This window comes from Trachemys scripta, chromosome 4 (assembly GCF_013100865.1).
Source record: "Trachemys scripta elegans isolate TJP31775 chromosome 4, CAS_Tse_1.0, whole genome shotgun sequence".
Classification (NCBI taxonomy): Eukaryota; Metazoa; Chordata; order Testudines; family Emydidae; genus Trachemys; species Trachemys scripta.
This window is the reverse complement of record NC_048301.1, coordinates 85,528,683-85,544,605: the sequence shown is the minus strand read 5'-3', so window position 1 is coordinate 85,544,605 and position 15,923 is coordinate 85,528,683. Positions and strand designations below refer to the sequence as shown.

The window sequence follows — 15,923 nt, the reverse complement described above, 5'->3', positions numbered from 1 at the left end:
ATCCCCCTACATCTCTGCAGTTAAGCTATATACTGTGATTTAAAAAACAATAGTTGGAGGCACAGAATTGTGAGAGCTTCTCTCAGTTCAATACATAAGCTTTCAGACAAATTGAACTTAGACCAGACCAGATGGTGATGCAACCCTATCTGATTCTACTTCTCAGCATTTCACTGTGTATCCTAATTTCGCCTCTACTTCAGCTGTTCCTCATTTTAGTAGTAAAATGGTTGGGAAGGGATAGAATGGGAAGGAAACAGAAACACTGTGATCTGCCCTAGACCTAGAAACATCATTAAGAGCCCAACAACCCCCCAGAGTTTCCACATGTGGTGAGGCATTAGATCTGGAGTGGAGTGTGAGGAGAAACATCCACTCCACAGCATGCTCCTGCTTTCCCTGAAATATCAGGAAAACTCCACAGAGACCATGTCTGATTAGGAGTTAATGCTGCTCCAAAGAGGATTAGCACCTTCAAGGTCCCCTCTATGGCAGCTATTCTGCGCCTGTGAGGGAGACAGCATGGATCCTAAAGGAATATCCTCAAAATCACTCCTAGCATAGGCCACTTTTAAACACTGATTTTAAAAAAATGAACTGAAAAATGCAACAGATGTAGATTAACTGAACATAAGTGATTCCATAGCATGGTATTTGTTGTATTATTGTGCAAAAACAAACCCATCGGACATAAATTAGGCTATGTACCTGATATCTGTACATAGCAAGGATTGGATTGAGGCAGGGAGGGGGATGATGCAGAAAGATGCTTTGGGAAGCTAGCAAAGAAGTGAAGGAAGCTGCAAAGGGGGGTAATTGGGGAATGGTAGCTAAAGGAATAGAAGCTTCATGAGATTTGCCAACTATGTGAAAAGGTTAGCTCAAACCCTTTTCATTTGGCATAGGCCCCTTTTCTGATGATCAAGAGCTTTGAGCTTTGATCTACTGTCACCCTTATATAGAGCAGTCCTTTATTCCATGTGTAATCCCATTAAAAGGAGGGAAGAATTAGACCTTGTATGCTTTATGTAATAGCACGAGCCATACAGACATTTCTGATGGAATTTGTTTTTCTGGAGAGTTGAATTGTTTAGAATAAGTACGTCTATCTTGAATGGAGTTAACTCAATTAAGTTTCTTTTACCCCTTTCCTCTCCACCCAAAAACCATGCTATAATCTGATGCAACTGTATGTAAGGATTGAAATATATATAAGTTCTTACTTCCATTGCACCTAGGAGGTTGGCACTCTCTCCAATGCTCTCCTCTATGTATCTGCGCTCTTCGTCTGTGATCGTTGGGTGCTTTGCAGGACTCTCATATGACACCAAAAGCCAAAACATATACCAGACCATCCCAAAGCTCCCTGTTGAAAATGTAAAAGGAAGAAGGACCTTGAAAGGAAATACAAATGCACTGAAGGAACCAACGAGGAAAAACACCGGCATATTTCATTTCAATGGCATTTGGGGTTGCCTTCTTTACAATGTCGTTCTCACAAAGTCCAGATACCACAAACACTTACTATCGGTGAGAAGTGTTTGTTTGCCAGGTTGGGCCCATAGAGAGTCTGTCATTTCATTTACAGAATGACTTCGCTATAAATGGAGAATCACTGAATCCTGAATAGCCACTGGTATATTTCAGTGCATGGAAACAGCTTCAGAGTTTCATTCTACCTAGAGTGAAATTTCATTTCTACTTATCCTATGTCACTGTTAGTAATTCACTACACTAACATTTTTTACCTGAAAAATATAAGATTGTGGCACTGTTTCCACCACATTTCTGTGTCATTTTGAGTATTCTCTGTTCATACCAACGCTGAAATGGGTTTTAAAAATGTCTTGTCTAAGTAACAGCTCTTATGTGAAATTTTCTAGTTTCTGTTGGTGTGATACACTAGGAGGCATGTGAAATAAATGGTGTTAATTAGAGCAGTGTGGGTATTCTGTATTTTTTCCTGTGATTAGTTTGGTTAATTATATTATACCATAAGGAGGTATTCATTCTGGCTAAAAGTCATTTTAGATTAAAGAAATAAATCCTTAGGACTTAATTCAACCCATACCTTACACCCCAAGTTTTCAGTGGGGTTACACAGAGTGTATGTTTATGCATATAATACAAAATTTTACCATTATACTTTGGCCTTTCTTCTGACTTATAAATTTCTAATACAGCACTAAGAATTATAGCCATTTTGAGACATCTAATCCAGTTCTCTGCACTACTGCAGGGCAGTTTTCAAACTTCCTCAAAATCTTTCTCAATAGTTCAGATCTATTATCACTCTTTATGGGATCTTTCTCTACTTCATACAAGTTTTACACTGAATAATTAACTCCATTGGCCAGATACTCCACTGGTGTAAATCAGTGTAGCTTAATTAATTTATGCCATCCGAGGATCTGCCACTCAATCTCAGTTCAGCTACTCTTGATTTACACGGATGTAAATGAGAGGAGAATGAGGCATCGTGAATTGGTGATTCTACAACATTTCCTATTTAGTTTGTACCATAATCATAAAAGTAATTCTTGCTTTCATCAGCTGAAATTTCTCCTGTTTAAGACCCCATTGCTCCTTATTCTAATTATACAATTCATTCACATTTTCCCTTCCTTCAACACCTATTTCTCTAGGTTGTATGTTTAGACTCAAACTTTAGTCTTCCTTTATTAACATAGGATGAAAATAATGAAGCCGTTAACAGTACAGACTAGATTCATGTAGTAATGGTGGGAGGTAAACAAAAACTACCATACCATACACATAAAACACAGAAGACCATCCAGTATATTGCACTAGAATCCCAGCTAAAGGCATTGCAATAACGGCTCCTGCATAGGAACCTATAAAACAAGAAAGACATGATTGAAAATGGACATACATTCTCTACTGGACTATTTAATGCAGTTGGGGTAGGAGGGGAGAAGAGAAGAGGACAATATTAAAGGGTCTCTTACCACAAAAAGAAGTGGTTACTAGCCTACTTCTTTCTAAAGGAGGGGCCCACTTGCTCCATATCCCATGGCAGGCAGGATAAGTGACACCCTGTGGAGTGGGCATTCCATAAGTTAACATGTGCTGATCAATTAGTCAATTAGTATTGTTTATGCATTTATTTCTGCTTAAAACTAATATAAAGAAAATGATGATCTAATAGTTATACTAGCATTTCTATAGCACTGCATGGACACAGTCCAACTCCCATTTTACAATGGAAAAACTCCCTGGGATTTGAATGGCAATTAGATCAAGCCTTATATGTTTACTACACCATACGTAATTTAATAACCAGTTAATATTCACAATGCCCCTGTGAAATAAGTGGTTACAATAATTATAGGTGGGGATAGTAAGGCACAGAGGTGAAGTGACATGCTTAAGGCCAGCCATCACATCCATGGCAGAGCCAGCATTCAAACTCAGGACCTCCTGACTTCTCCTAAACCCAGGTTTTTTCCCTCAGACCATACTTGAGCTATCCTAAGTTCTAGCCACCAGTAATATAATTGAAAAGTACAATGACATAGAAGCTAAAAATCAGCCACTTTCCCTTCACTCTGACCCTAGAAAACAAGAGCAGTGTGATTCTGGGAGACTAGCAAATATTGTAAGTGAAATCTTTCTCAATGTCTTTGTGTAATAAATTCTTAAGCACATATGAAAAAGGAAATCTGAATAATGTTAGTTGATTTCATTTTTAAATGACTGCTCTCTCTTCAACACAGGTTCAGCCTTAATTGTATAAAATAGTAGAATTTCACTCCGATTATTAATATTTTTATGGACCATATTTGCAACCTTGTAATATACAGTAAGTTTTTACAAAATGTTCACTTAATAGCCAATTACACATTAAAATTTGGATTTTTGCACATTTTTAGAACAGTAGTATTTTTCCTTCTTTTAATGTAACATTTGATCTTCAACTGAACATAATTTTTAAATTCAAAACTTTTCTTTTTTTACAAATTGGACATTTTTTTGTGAATTTGCAACAAGTTATGCAAAACTCCAATTATGAGGTTTCCAGAATCCATTGCAAACGTTCTTCACAATCCTATTCAGAAGCGAGTTTTGCATGCAGAATTCCATCAAAGAGGGAAAGGGGATATTTTAATGTGACAAGTCTAAAAATATCTTGTTTTATTTTTTATCTCCTAGTCCTCTTTCTTTCTTTCCCACTTCCTCAGGAGGTATAAAGATCTGCCTACATCAATTAATTTGCAAGACTGGGCCTGTATTTGTGCATGCAAATTTATATAGTTGGATGCCTCACTACCTAACTTGCACATGGAAATATGGGCAGTACTCTAAAGTATCCACCTTGCACGTAGCTTGTTCACCCAAATCTAAGGTCTTTATATAATAAGATGTGTTCAAAACTGGTGCATTGGTGATCTGGAGACCATGTATTCAAATCTGGTCTAAAAATATTAATGAGACAATCAAATTTACAATACAGGCCTGACCTTGCTCCCATTGAACTCAGTTGCAAAACTCCTACTGATGTCAGTGGGTACATGGTCAGTGACTATTATAGAAACACAAACTTGATTTTAAAGAAAGTGCTCATTCTCCGGTGCTGGTCCACAAACTACCCTGTGTGGGAGACCCACCAGATCAAGGTCTATGCAGCGTTGGCTTTAGTGGGAATTAAATAGTGTGTATGCCTTGTGCTGTCCCTCTGAACAGGGGGGATTTTACCATGTAATTTTATAGGTGAAAGAAAGATACATTGAAAACAAAACCTAACAGTTCAAATGGCTGCATTTCATTGCACTAGGATTCAGCTCTTAACTGGAATCATATTTTTTCACTTAAAACAAAGACTGCTGGTTAGCAACTAATGAACATCCACAGTCACATTTTCTTCTTACTCCAACTTCTTTTCCATACCTCTACAAGGCCCTGCAAGATCCGGACAAAGATGACACACCCATAATGCACCTTAGCAGCAGATGGTATTAGCATATTAAGAGTGGCGGTCAGCAATATGGCAGCCCCAAACACCCTGTAAAAGAAAACCGGGGAAATGTTGCAGTAGTGGTCAAAATGACACACACACACACACACACACACACACACACGTGTTAAATGAACATTCTTTACAGAGGAACATTGGAGCAGACTCACAGTCTATCTAGTCCAGTATTCCCTGATAGTGGCCAGCACTGTATACTTCAGCATAATCGGTCCCCCTCCACACATAGGGCTCATCTTGATATGTAATAGTTTGTGATTGGTTTAAGCCCTAAAGCATAAGGTTTAATATCCCATCCAAAATGTGTATCAGTAATTATGAAGACTCTGAATCTTCTTGATATCCATATAGGTGTCCAATCACTTTTTTTTATCTTCCAAAGTTCTTGGCTTCAATGACTTTGACTTCAGCATCTTCCCATTGAGTTCCACAGTCTAAGTAAACATTGTGTGAAAAAAATTTCTCCTCTATTAATTTTGAATTTCTTATTTTTTAATTTCTTTGAATGTTCGTCCCCTTGTTTTTGCATTATGAGACACGGAGAACAGAAATTCCTGTTCTACCTTCTCTGCCATTACATATTTTTATCATGCCTCTCTAATTCATCACCCTTCTAATTTAAACAATCCCTGTCTTTACAATCTCTCTACATATGAAAGATTTTTCCAGGCCGCAATAATTTTCATCGCTTTTCTCCGAATTTCCTCTAATTCATCAATACCATTTTGAGACAGATGACCAGTAGTGCACATGCTGTTCCAGAAGAGGTCACGCCATTTATTTTATAGATGCATTATAATGTTCTTTGTATTTTTCATCATCCCATTTTTTATGCATTCTAATGTCTTGTTTCCTTTTTTGATCACAGCTGCACATTGAGTTGTCTACAATGACACTCAGGTCCTGAGTTGATACCATTAATTTGGAACTCTGTAATGTATATGGTTGGTTTCACTGTTTTCCTCCAGTGTGCATTATTTTGCATTTATCAACACTGAATTTCATTTGCCATCATGTTGTCCATTAACCTAGCTTGATTAAATCCCTCTGAAGCTCCTCACAGTCTTCACTGGATTTGACTAACATAAATAACTTTTTGTATCATCTGAAAATGTTGTTACCTCACTTCTCATTCCCCTCTCTTCTTTTCTTTTAATAAATATGTTAAACAACATGGACACCTAGTATGGAACCTTGAGGCAGCCCATGGTTAACCTTTGGCCACAATGAAAATTGACCTTTCAGTCCTACTCTTTGCTTCTGGTCTCCTAGCCCATTTTTCATCCATCACAATATCTTGCCTCTCACCCTATGTCCATTCAACTTCTTTAGTAGCATCTAGCACTGGACATTGTCAAAGGCCTTTTGGAAGTCTAATTAATGATGTTAAAAGGTTCCCTTGTACCCACTACTTTACTGACACCTTTAAAGAATTCTAAGGCTATGTCTACACTAGAGACCTTACACAGACACAGCTGTACTGATGCAGCTGCGCCGCTGTAAGATCTTGTGTAGTCGCTCAATGCTGACAGGAGAGAGCTCTCCTGTTGACATAATTAAACCACCCCCAACAAGCTGTGGTAGCTATGTTGGTGGGAGAAGCTCTCCCACTGACATAGCGCTGTGCACTACCACTTATGCCAGCAAAAGGTATGTCACTCTAGGGGAGGGGTATGTTTTCACACCCCTACGCGCATACATTTTGCTGACATTGTGAGAATTGTGACACACTATATTTCTTTCCGGAAACTTTGCTGGTTAGACCATATCATACCATGATTTTTCAGGTGTTTTGTTATTCTCTTCATTCCATTATATCTATTTAAATATAATAAAACATCCAAACTAGGGAAAATGTCATTATTTTTAATATAGTGTAATGTAATCTCTTCCTCAGGTACACTGTTTAAACACAGTGTCTACTTGGAAACTAGTGGCCTCATCTTGAAATTACAGAGCACCCATAACTCCTTTTGACTTGCATATGTGCTTAACACCTCTGAAAATCAGGTCCCAAGTGTTTGACTCTTGTCTGATGCTGGTATAAAGTAGTAAAGAAGTAACTATTGATGTTAACGGACTTCCACTGATGTAATTGACAGTGGATAATTGACAATTTAGCCTGTTAATATTTAAAACAAACAGATGTGAAATATAACAATAATATTCAAACTCTTCTCCACTTTAAGAAAATGACCCACTGTAACATTTAGTACAATATCTGTTTGCCTCAAAGCTCTAATTCTGCAGTCTAACAATATACAATATTCCTGCTAATTTAGGGCCAAATTTTACATCTTATTCCTCAAATAGTTTTATTGGTGCCACTGAATATTACTAAGTGTATCAGAATCTGGCCTTTAATAATAGTGCTTAAAGTAAACAATATAAATATTCTCATCTTTAAAGTGGTTTGCAGATATTGTGTAATTAATGAGTTCTACAGCATAGATGATTCTGTGGGTATTCCATGTAATTTTGTGAAATTTATATATTCTTCCTAAAATATCATTTGTTTCCATAGCCTGCTCAGTATAAAAGCTCAGAATGGCTTATATGACTGTATAACAGTTCTACAGCAGTGCTCAAAAAGCACTCCAATTTTCATTAACTAATTGTCTGAAGTAAACCACATTTATCCAAAAAAGTATGTCCACTTTTGTACATACCATGTGAAACCTACAGTGATCATTTGGTTAAACCAGATCATTTATAACCTTAATTCCTGTTGGGTATGTCTGTTAATACAAAATCTACATGATGATAATAAGATTTAAAACAATCTGAATGTTTTAAAGAGTTACCTAGTGACTAGACTGAAATCTTGTTATGTACTGTCTATGATTATTTTGTATTTTAGGACAAGATCCAAAAAAGAAGGAGCCATCCAGTTTCCCTACTACAGAAGAGTCTGCAAGACTGTATAGCTCAGCTGTCTATTTTAGTTTCCATTTCTCCTAGCTCTTGACATTTATTAAGGGTCTGATCCAAAATTCAGTGGAAAGATTTCTCAGTGGGCTTTGTCTTGGGCCTTATATGATTGTCCCTTTTGTCTCTTGATATTCATTATATGGCTCTTTCTGTCACCTTGAAATTGCAAGTGGATTTGTGTTGAAAAACTGATTCCTTTAAAAATGACCATTCTTAAAATCAAATTATTCTTTTTTTTTCCAGCCCAGAAAGTGTCACAGAGTGAGTGCTTCAGAGTTGTGGCACAGAATATTGAGAAGCACATCCCCAGCTTCCCCAGGGAGGGCACCATGATGAGGCAGGGGCCTTATCTATGAGAGACAAAGGAGGTGCCCAACTCCACTGGATGGTTATTGCTGGAGCTCAGTAAACCTCTGGCTCTGCATTCTGTCCCCTTCCTTTCCTGGCCCATGCTACTTGTCCACCCAGAAACGTTCCGTATGCTGGGTGGATGGTGAGATGGGAGCAGGTAGCAACCAACCGGCCATTCTATCATTACACCAGCCAAGGGTCCCCTTTGTGCCACTGGAACAACACAAAGGGGATGCAGCCAGTGGCCAAGGCTGGGCCATTTATTTATGAACAATATAATGCTAAAATAAATGATAGGGACCTCCAATTACATGACATTTTGCTATCACATCCAGAGCTGATTGATGGGAAAGAGGTCACCAAGGCATTTGTCAACATTATCTTTGGCTAAAGACCAAAACTTAGTGAGAACCAGGCCTTAATCTGAACAAGCAGGAAGGAATGATTAATTACAAGGAGGAATTCTTCCAAAGATATGTTTGTTTCACATATATCTATTTAAGGCTACAGACTGATACAAATCCCTGAATAGAAAATTAAATATACTGAACTTTTAATTTTGACAAATGGTAAAGGGCAGCTGTACAGGAAGTGGCCTCTGTTTATATATCTCTCAACACCCCTTTTTTTCTTCTTTGTTGTTGTCTCCTATCAACCCTTTAAACAACGCCTAGCTCCCTACAGGATATATTTATGGCAGGCTTGGCAACATTTTCTGTATTTTTTTCTAGATGCCTGAATTTTGTGTTAGCTCTTCATTTTTTAAAGTATAGGTTTTGTTTCCTGGTTGATGAATCCCATCAAAAGCATGTGCAGTTCATTTCCTTTCATTTTAATCAGATCCCCCAGATGTTCAAGCATACTACAGTGATGTCATATTAAAATATTTTTTTTGTTTTACAAATGAGAATAAATTCAGCTTCTTAGGAACTTTGTTTTAAAAATGCATTTTTATTATTGCTCTAGAGTGGTTTTTTCAACCTCTCTAGAGCAATAGACTGTAACTGTCCTATGCAAGGGTGGCAAAAACAGAATGCAAGGTGAGTTTTATTTTATTCATAAGCAGGGATGAAGGGCTCTTTGGTTTGGTTTGGTTTTTTCCTTTTATTTTCTGAATAGTTCATCTAGCTAAGTGTCTTGTGCAATAATAATGCACATCTTTTAAGTCTGTTCTTTCACAGATGCACCTCCTTGGGCTAGACTCTCAGCTGGTGTGAATCAATGCAACTTAGTTGAAAACAGTGGAAATCACCATTCTCTTCAGCAGTCAGGCCAGGAAATTACCACCTCCTTGTAAGTTAAATCAGTGTAAATTTTTGCTTTGGCAAAGTGACTCCATATCTATATCACTATAACTGAGTTCAGACTCTAGCCTCTAGAGCATGTTTTCCACAGTTTAGTTTTCAGTTTAAGGCTATATTTCCCAGAATGACCTTAGTTTCAGTCTCCACCAAACAGATATAAGTTAACTCCTTAAACTTGTCCTCTTCTAGAAGAGGAAGGAAGATGCCCGCCCGAAGAATGATCACAAACATATATCTCCCAGATGGGACCTATTTAGAACTACAAATAACAGTAAACATTCAGTAGCATTTATAAGCAGATGACACAATAAACAGAGAACCCCACAATGCTATTAATAACAAGTCATTTTTAATTGTACTACCACGCTTTAACACAGCCTCTTAAAAACCTGTTCCCCTGCTATTTTTATTCTAAATAGATATGAACTCAAATCTAGGATAAAACAGCACCAAAAATTATTATTCTGGATTTAGGCAGCACTTTATCCTCATTCTCTGTTGCAAAATTAAAAATAGTAACACCATTTTAATGCTTTACTGTTTTCCGGGAGCCAGTTTTCTATATTACCTTAAGTCTTGAGTAAATCTATCCTTCTATATCTGCCTATGCCTTTACACACACACACACGTATATAAACAGCTCATTATTTCCTGCAGTTGAACATAGTGTTTCCTTTTGCTTGTGTATCTTTTGACCTTGTTGTGCTTATTTTTTCTCCACAGCTCTCATATTCTTCCTCATTAGCAGAGTGTTTATATTTTTATAAGCCTTCTGTTTATTACTTCATATAACCCTGGTTAACCACATAGTCCACAGCTGACATTTATTCTGGTTTGAACTAAACCAGGATAGTTTTCATTTATAACATTGCTAAGTATATATTTAATGTTCCCATTTTAATAGATGACACCCACAGATGGGAGTTGAAGTTGCAATTTTCTCAGGATATGTTATAGTCACACAAAATCAGTTTGCTTAACATCAAAATCAGTTGATTGCTTCCTTCTAGTTCTCACCCTTGTTAGTATTTTAAATTCAAATAATATTCTGATCAATATACGTTAAATGCTCCTTAGCTTCAGTCCTGTTTCTTATACCTGGCTCATCTGATAAAATTAGGTTCAGAATTGTCTCTAATCCTGTACTCTGCTCAGCAGAGCAGATAAGAAAGTAAACACGCACTATTTCCAGAAATATTTTCCCTCTGTTTTTACTGAAATCCTATCCAGATCAATATCTGAGTAATCAAAGTCCTTTGTGATCAAAGTTCTGGTCCTTTAAATGACACTCATCTGCACACTATATTCTGGTCTTACTCTAAAACACATATAGGTCTATAGTAATATCAGGATTCCCCCAATTATATTTAAAACACTTAGCTCCTATCCACATTATCTCAGCAATATTATTATTATTTATTATTTGCCTTATGGTATCACCTCTGAGTCCCAGTTGTGGATCAAGGTCCCATTGTGCTAGGAGCTTCTCAAATGCAGAACAAGAAGATGGTCCCTGCACCAAAGAGCACCATCTTTCAAAACATCTGCTACTGCTGCATTACTCTATTTAAGCCACCCGCCCCAATCCTGTTTTCCCTTAACTTCCACCATCATTTCTCACTGCTTCCCATCCTACTTGGTTTTTCAGTTCACCCATATATTTCCTCACCATTTCAGAGAAAGTCAGTGGCACTTGGGCTCCTAGGTCACTTAGACACTTTAACTTTTTTTACCCAGGATCTAGAATCTTTTGCGGTCTCTCTTTTGGGGCCTGATCCAATGGGAGTCTAAAGAAATGGCACTATGGAAGCCAGCACAAACAGTGCTGAAACACATCTGGGAACTGAAGGAACTCCAAATAGCACCTACCATAATGGGGCTATCTGGGGGGGATCTGTGGTGTACTGGATTGTCTTAGACACAGAATATTGGAATGGAATCTGTTTGCCCGTTCTGCTGCTGCACCAGCAAGTCAAGCAACATTCAGAGAGAGACCTCTCCTCCAAATATCCTGTAGCCTAGGGAAATATGCACTAAACTGGGTGACAGGAAATCACACGTTTATGGCCTCATCTCTGCTAGTTATAATTCTGGACACATCATGACCCTTGTTACCAAACAAGGCCTCATACCTCAAGTGTAGACATCAGTGAAGTATTAACTCCACCTTTTAGAAATAAATTTCACATGGTCACTTCAGGAAAAGTTGGGACTATAATTCAGGTCATTTATCAGGTAGGCCCAAGTCTTATCCAAGCAGCCATACTCCCTTTCAGAGTGAGTGTGCCAAACCTATGGTCTTAGATTATCCTATATCCAATCACTGGTATAATCACTAGATGCAATCTCCTCCCAGAGCCAGGGATAGAACCCAGGATTACTGAGCTCCAATGTTCAGCTGATGCTAACACACATTGGCAGGTTGGAATGCCAACAGGTATGCCTATTTGTGCTTCTGTAATACAAGGAGTAATAACAGCAAAAGCAATTTTGAGGAGGAACTGGAATAGTTAAGATGGGAAAGAAAAGATGATGACTCAGGAAGAAAGTGATTTAAAATGGAAAGAAGTTGCAGAGGGAACTTTTTTTTTTTTTTTTTTTTTTTTTGCCTTTAAGCTGATTGGTTCATAGCCCTCCTTTGAGGGAAATGAAAGCAAATAAATGTTCTTCATCTCTGGGTTTCTCATCCCCACAACTCTGCAGCTCTGCAGTTGTCAGCTGCCTTTGGCATGCAGCTGGCACTGTATGACTACACAGCATTGTGGAGTGTTGGAGACGTTGTTTGCTGCTGCCTTGGAAGAAACACCAGATCCCAAACTGAACTGAAAATAATGGTAGTACAGATACATGCCAAAAAAGATTCAAATTCCTTAAAGGCAGATGGATGGCTGATTGGGTTAGAGATATGACATAGAGCAGGAGTGCAGGTCTGGAGGTGTCCTTTGTGGTGTTGATAATGTGGACATGTGTTTAACTCCAAGGACTGTGAATGAAAGCTATTAGGATGATATTCAAAAGCTAAGAGTTACTTCTATATGCTTATAGATTAGGTGTCAGATCCTCAGCTGGTGTAAACTGACATAGTTCTATTGATACCATTCACTGATAGCACTGACAAATTGCTAGATAAACCATAGCTGTTATGCTCAGAATGTAAAAACATTATGTAAAAACCCTATGAAAATCAAAAACTAGAATCCTTTTAAATATAAATTATTTTCACTAAATATTATCCTACTATTAAATAAAATCCTTAATTTTGAAAATCAAAGTTTTGTGGTTATTTGAGAGAGACTTTTTTAAATTGAAAGATACTAAATGGTTTAATGTGTTCAAATCTAAAACACGCCATTTAATGTAAAAAATCCATTAAAAAGATATTTCCAGGTGACAAATGACAGAACAAAATTATGAACATTTTTTCATGAAATTTCATTAAAAATGTAATTATTTATACACACAAGGCTCTACCTAGCTCCCATTGAAGCTATTGGAAAGACTCCCATTGACTTCAGTGGAAATTGGTTCAGATCCATAACTATTTCTAAACTACAAAGGAACAAAGAGTATTTCACTGCCAAAAGCTGCCAAGCTCCATTTTATTTAAATCACCTATTGAAGATGAAGCATTTTGTTTCCAAGGTTGTTCGTAGAAATAGAGAGACAACTATTAATATCTATATTGTTACAGTAAATTAAATCAAAATAATACACAGCATTTTATTCTGATCATGAAGCAGAAGCCTGAGAAGAAACTGCCCAGTTATTATATGACCAAGAAGCGAACCTGGATTTATTTAAGGATCATAAAATAACAATTACTATATTACTGAAGCTTGTAACTGTGTTTTAATTGTAAATGATTATACAAATAAAGTGGTGATTTATTCTTAATTGGCCAAATCTTTAAGTCCTAAATCCAGTGCATTGATTACAGTGAACAATTTATTTAACACATTTATTTCCTTATTCTCTTAGTGAATTACTCACAGCCTATTTGTTACTTACAAACTACTAATCATCACCATTTCTTGGAGTATTCACAATTCATAATTTGTCATTCTTACTGTTGTTTCTGCTCCTGGACCGGTCAACTCCCATACTTTTACAGACGATTGTGTGAACACTTCCAGTGTGCACATTTGTGTGAATGCCTTTGTACAAGTATTCACAGTATGTAGCCTTTCCACATTCATTCTTGAAAACAAAAATGGAATGTCTGTGAAAAGCCAAAATGAATTAATATTTTGTTATTGAAATGAAAGTTTGCAAATGTGACTCAATGAGGTTTTTGCCTTTTTCAGGTACTGAGTCGAAACTGTAAAAGGACTTCAAGATTTAGTACTGGACAACTATATAACAACTTTTTCCTCAGTGCTTTGATGTCTTAGATCTAGATCTCTGTTACCACAGAAAACCCTTTGGGAGCAGATTAAGGTAAAGGGAAAATCCATGAGTTTCCCTTTCCTAACTCTTCTATCAAAGTGAGGTGGGAGTGCTGCCTCCTGTGGAAGAAGCAAGGTATTTGGCATCCAGAAATGTGGATTGGCTGGTGGATTGGGAAGATGCCTATTATTGCACCTGCCACCTCCCCATCCTCCCAGATGAGGCACGTTATCCACCCTTGTGAAAGGTACAAATATTGCTACAAATGAAAGCAGTTTATTTTTAAAAAATGCAAAAACTCCCAGGACCAGCTCCTTAGATGTGTTCGAAGTCTGCTTGCTGAGCACCTGAGGAATGAATATAGGTGGCATTCTGCTATCTTTCCACCATGCTGATTTGGAGGGAAGCCAGGGCTATTTCATCTCCCAGTGCAAGTCAGAGCAAGGCAGCTTTAACTTGCCTAGTTGATAATGCTCCGTGGGACTATTCTGCCAGCCCACAATTACTGGAGTGTAACATCCTGTGTCTACAACCTATCCTACTCTTTCCTATCCCCAGCACATCTACAGCAGAATATCAGCAGCAGATGGTATATGACTAGCTACACTGTCTTTACATGACCTAGGAAATCCCTTGTGTAATTCCCAGACAGCAAATTTAAGCCAGCCCTCCATTTCTTTTTCAGTGCAAGAACAATTCCAGGGGACATAGCAGGGGCCAGGATCTGGCCCAGAATGTCCAGAGACTTGTTCCCATGAAGATTTTTACTAGAAGCATCTTGCAAATGTTGCCACCATTATTCTGTCTCTACGCCTATGCTTTTTTCTCATTAGGCCAAATCCTGTGATGTGCTGAGCACTGGCCGAACGCTTACACCTCCCTCAATTTTAGTTGTCAGTTGCACATACCATTTCCTCAGCTGCTTCACTAAGACCCCCCACTCCAAGAGGGCTCTGGGGACAGCAGGCTGTATGGGGCATTCTTAGTAGCCTGGATAGTGATTACAGGAACTGTACTTTCAAGGGGAGGTAGTAGGCCAGGGGGCTGTGTGGAGGCAAGAAGCCTCTGTGTGGAAGACCATTCCTTCTGATAGATTCTCTAGGATCCACAAATGATCTGCTCATTCTACCCTTGATGGATTTAAGGCAGATATTTAAGCCTCCTCTTTTCTCCAGACTAATTTATTTTTATCAAGTCTAAATCCATCTAAATTTGCATCAAGGTACAAGTATATAAAAATCTGGTTTAGAGCATTAGTACTTCAGTGATCTGCACTTGTTTTGCCACATGATCCATCAGGTGACATGTGGAAGAAAGAACAAAACACCCAAAAGCTAACTGATTCGCCAGAAAGATTCTAGACATTATCTAGAAGGGCTAGACTGAGTGGCATAGTGAAACTCCAGGGCTGAGTTTAACAATCCAGTGCATCAATAATGCATAATAACTCCTGCCTTTATTTTGCTACGAGCCACTTAGAAGACAATGGCAAAATTCTCACTGACTCTAATGACCCAGATGTGGCCCTATGTGGCTATCAAGCTGCCCTCTCCATTGTTTGCTCACAGGCTGGTTTTGAAATGTGAATGTATATTTTTGGCATTGCTGGAAGACATTTATTGATCCATGGGCAGATAACACTCAACCCAGGGGTTTCACTTTACAGCTCAATATAATCTTCTAGGTCTAGCTAATGTCTTGACTCATTCTTTCTAATACATTAGCTTTGGGATGCCTCAGTCCTTACATATATAATCTGGTAGATCATGTTGCAAAACAAGAGTAGCTCATTCAAAGTACCTTACTAAAGATCTTGGTCTCATTTTGTTATTCCCACTTTTCTCTCTTGACTTAGATGCACTTGCTGTTTTTAGAATTAATCCAGTGTGTTTTAATCTAAAATGCTTTGTGGAGTTGTTTTGTGATATATTTACCATGTGGAGGACCCAGAGGTATCT

General features: G+C 37.8%; 1 protein-coding gene across 1 annotated transcript in view; it reads right to left on the bottom strand.

Moving 5' to 3' along the window:
• Positions 1–15,923, bottom strand: part of SLC17A6 (solute carrier family 17 member 6) — a 54,559-nt gene that overhangs the window by 18,423 nt on the left and 20,213 nt on the right. Inside the window, exons 4-7 of the mRNA XM_034769812.1 lie at positions 4,909–5,023; positions 2,970–3,057; positions 2,769–2,855; positions 1,224–1,366 (exon numbers count right to left, since the gene is read on the bottom strand). Of these exons, the coding sequence (XP_034625703.1) occupies positions 1,224–1,366; positions 2,769–2,855; positions 2,970–3,057; positions 4,909–5,023 (433 nt within the window). The remainder of the gene's footprint in view (positions 1–1,223; positions 1,367–2,768; positions 2,856–2,969; positions 3,058–4,908; positions 5,024–15,923) is intronic.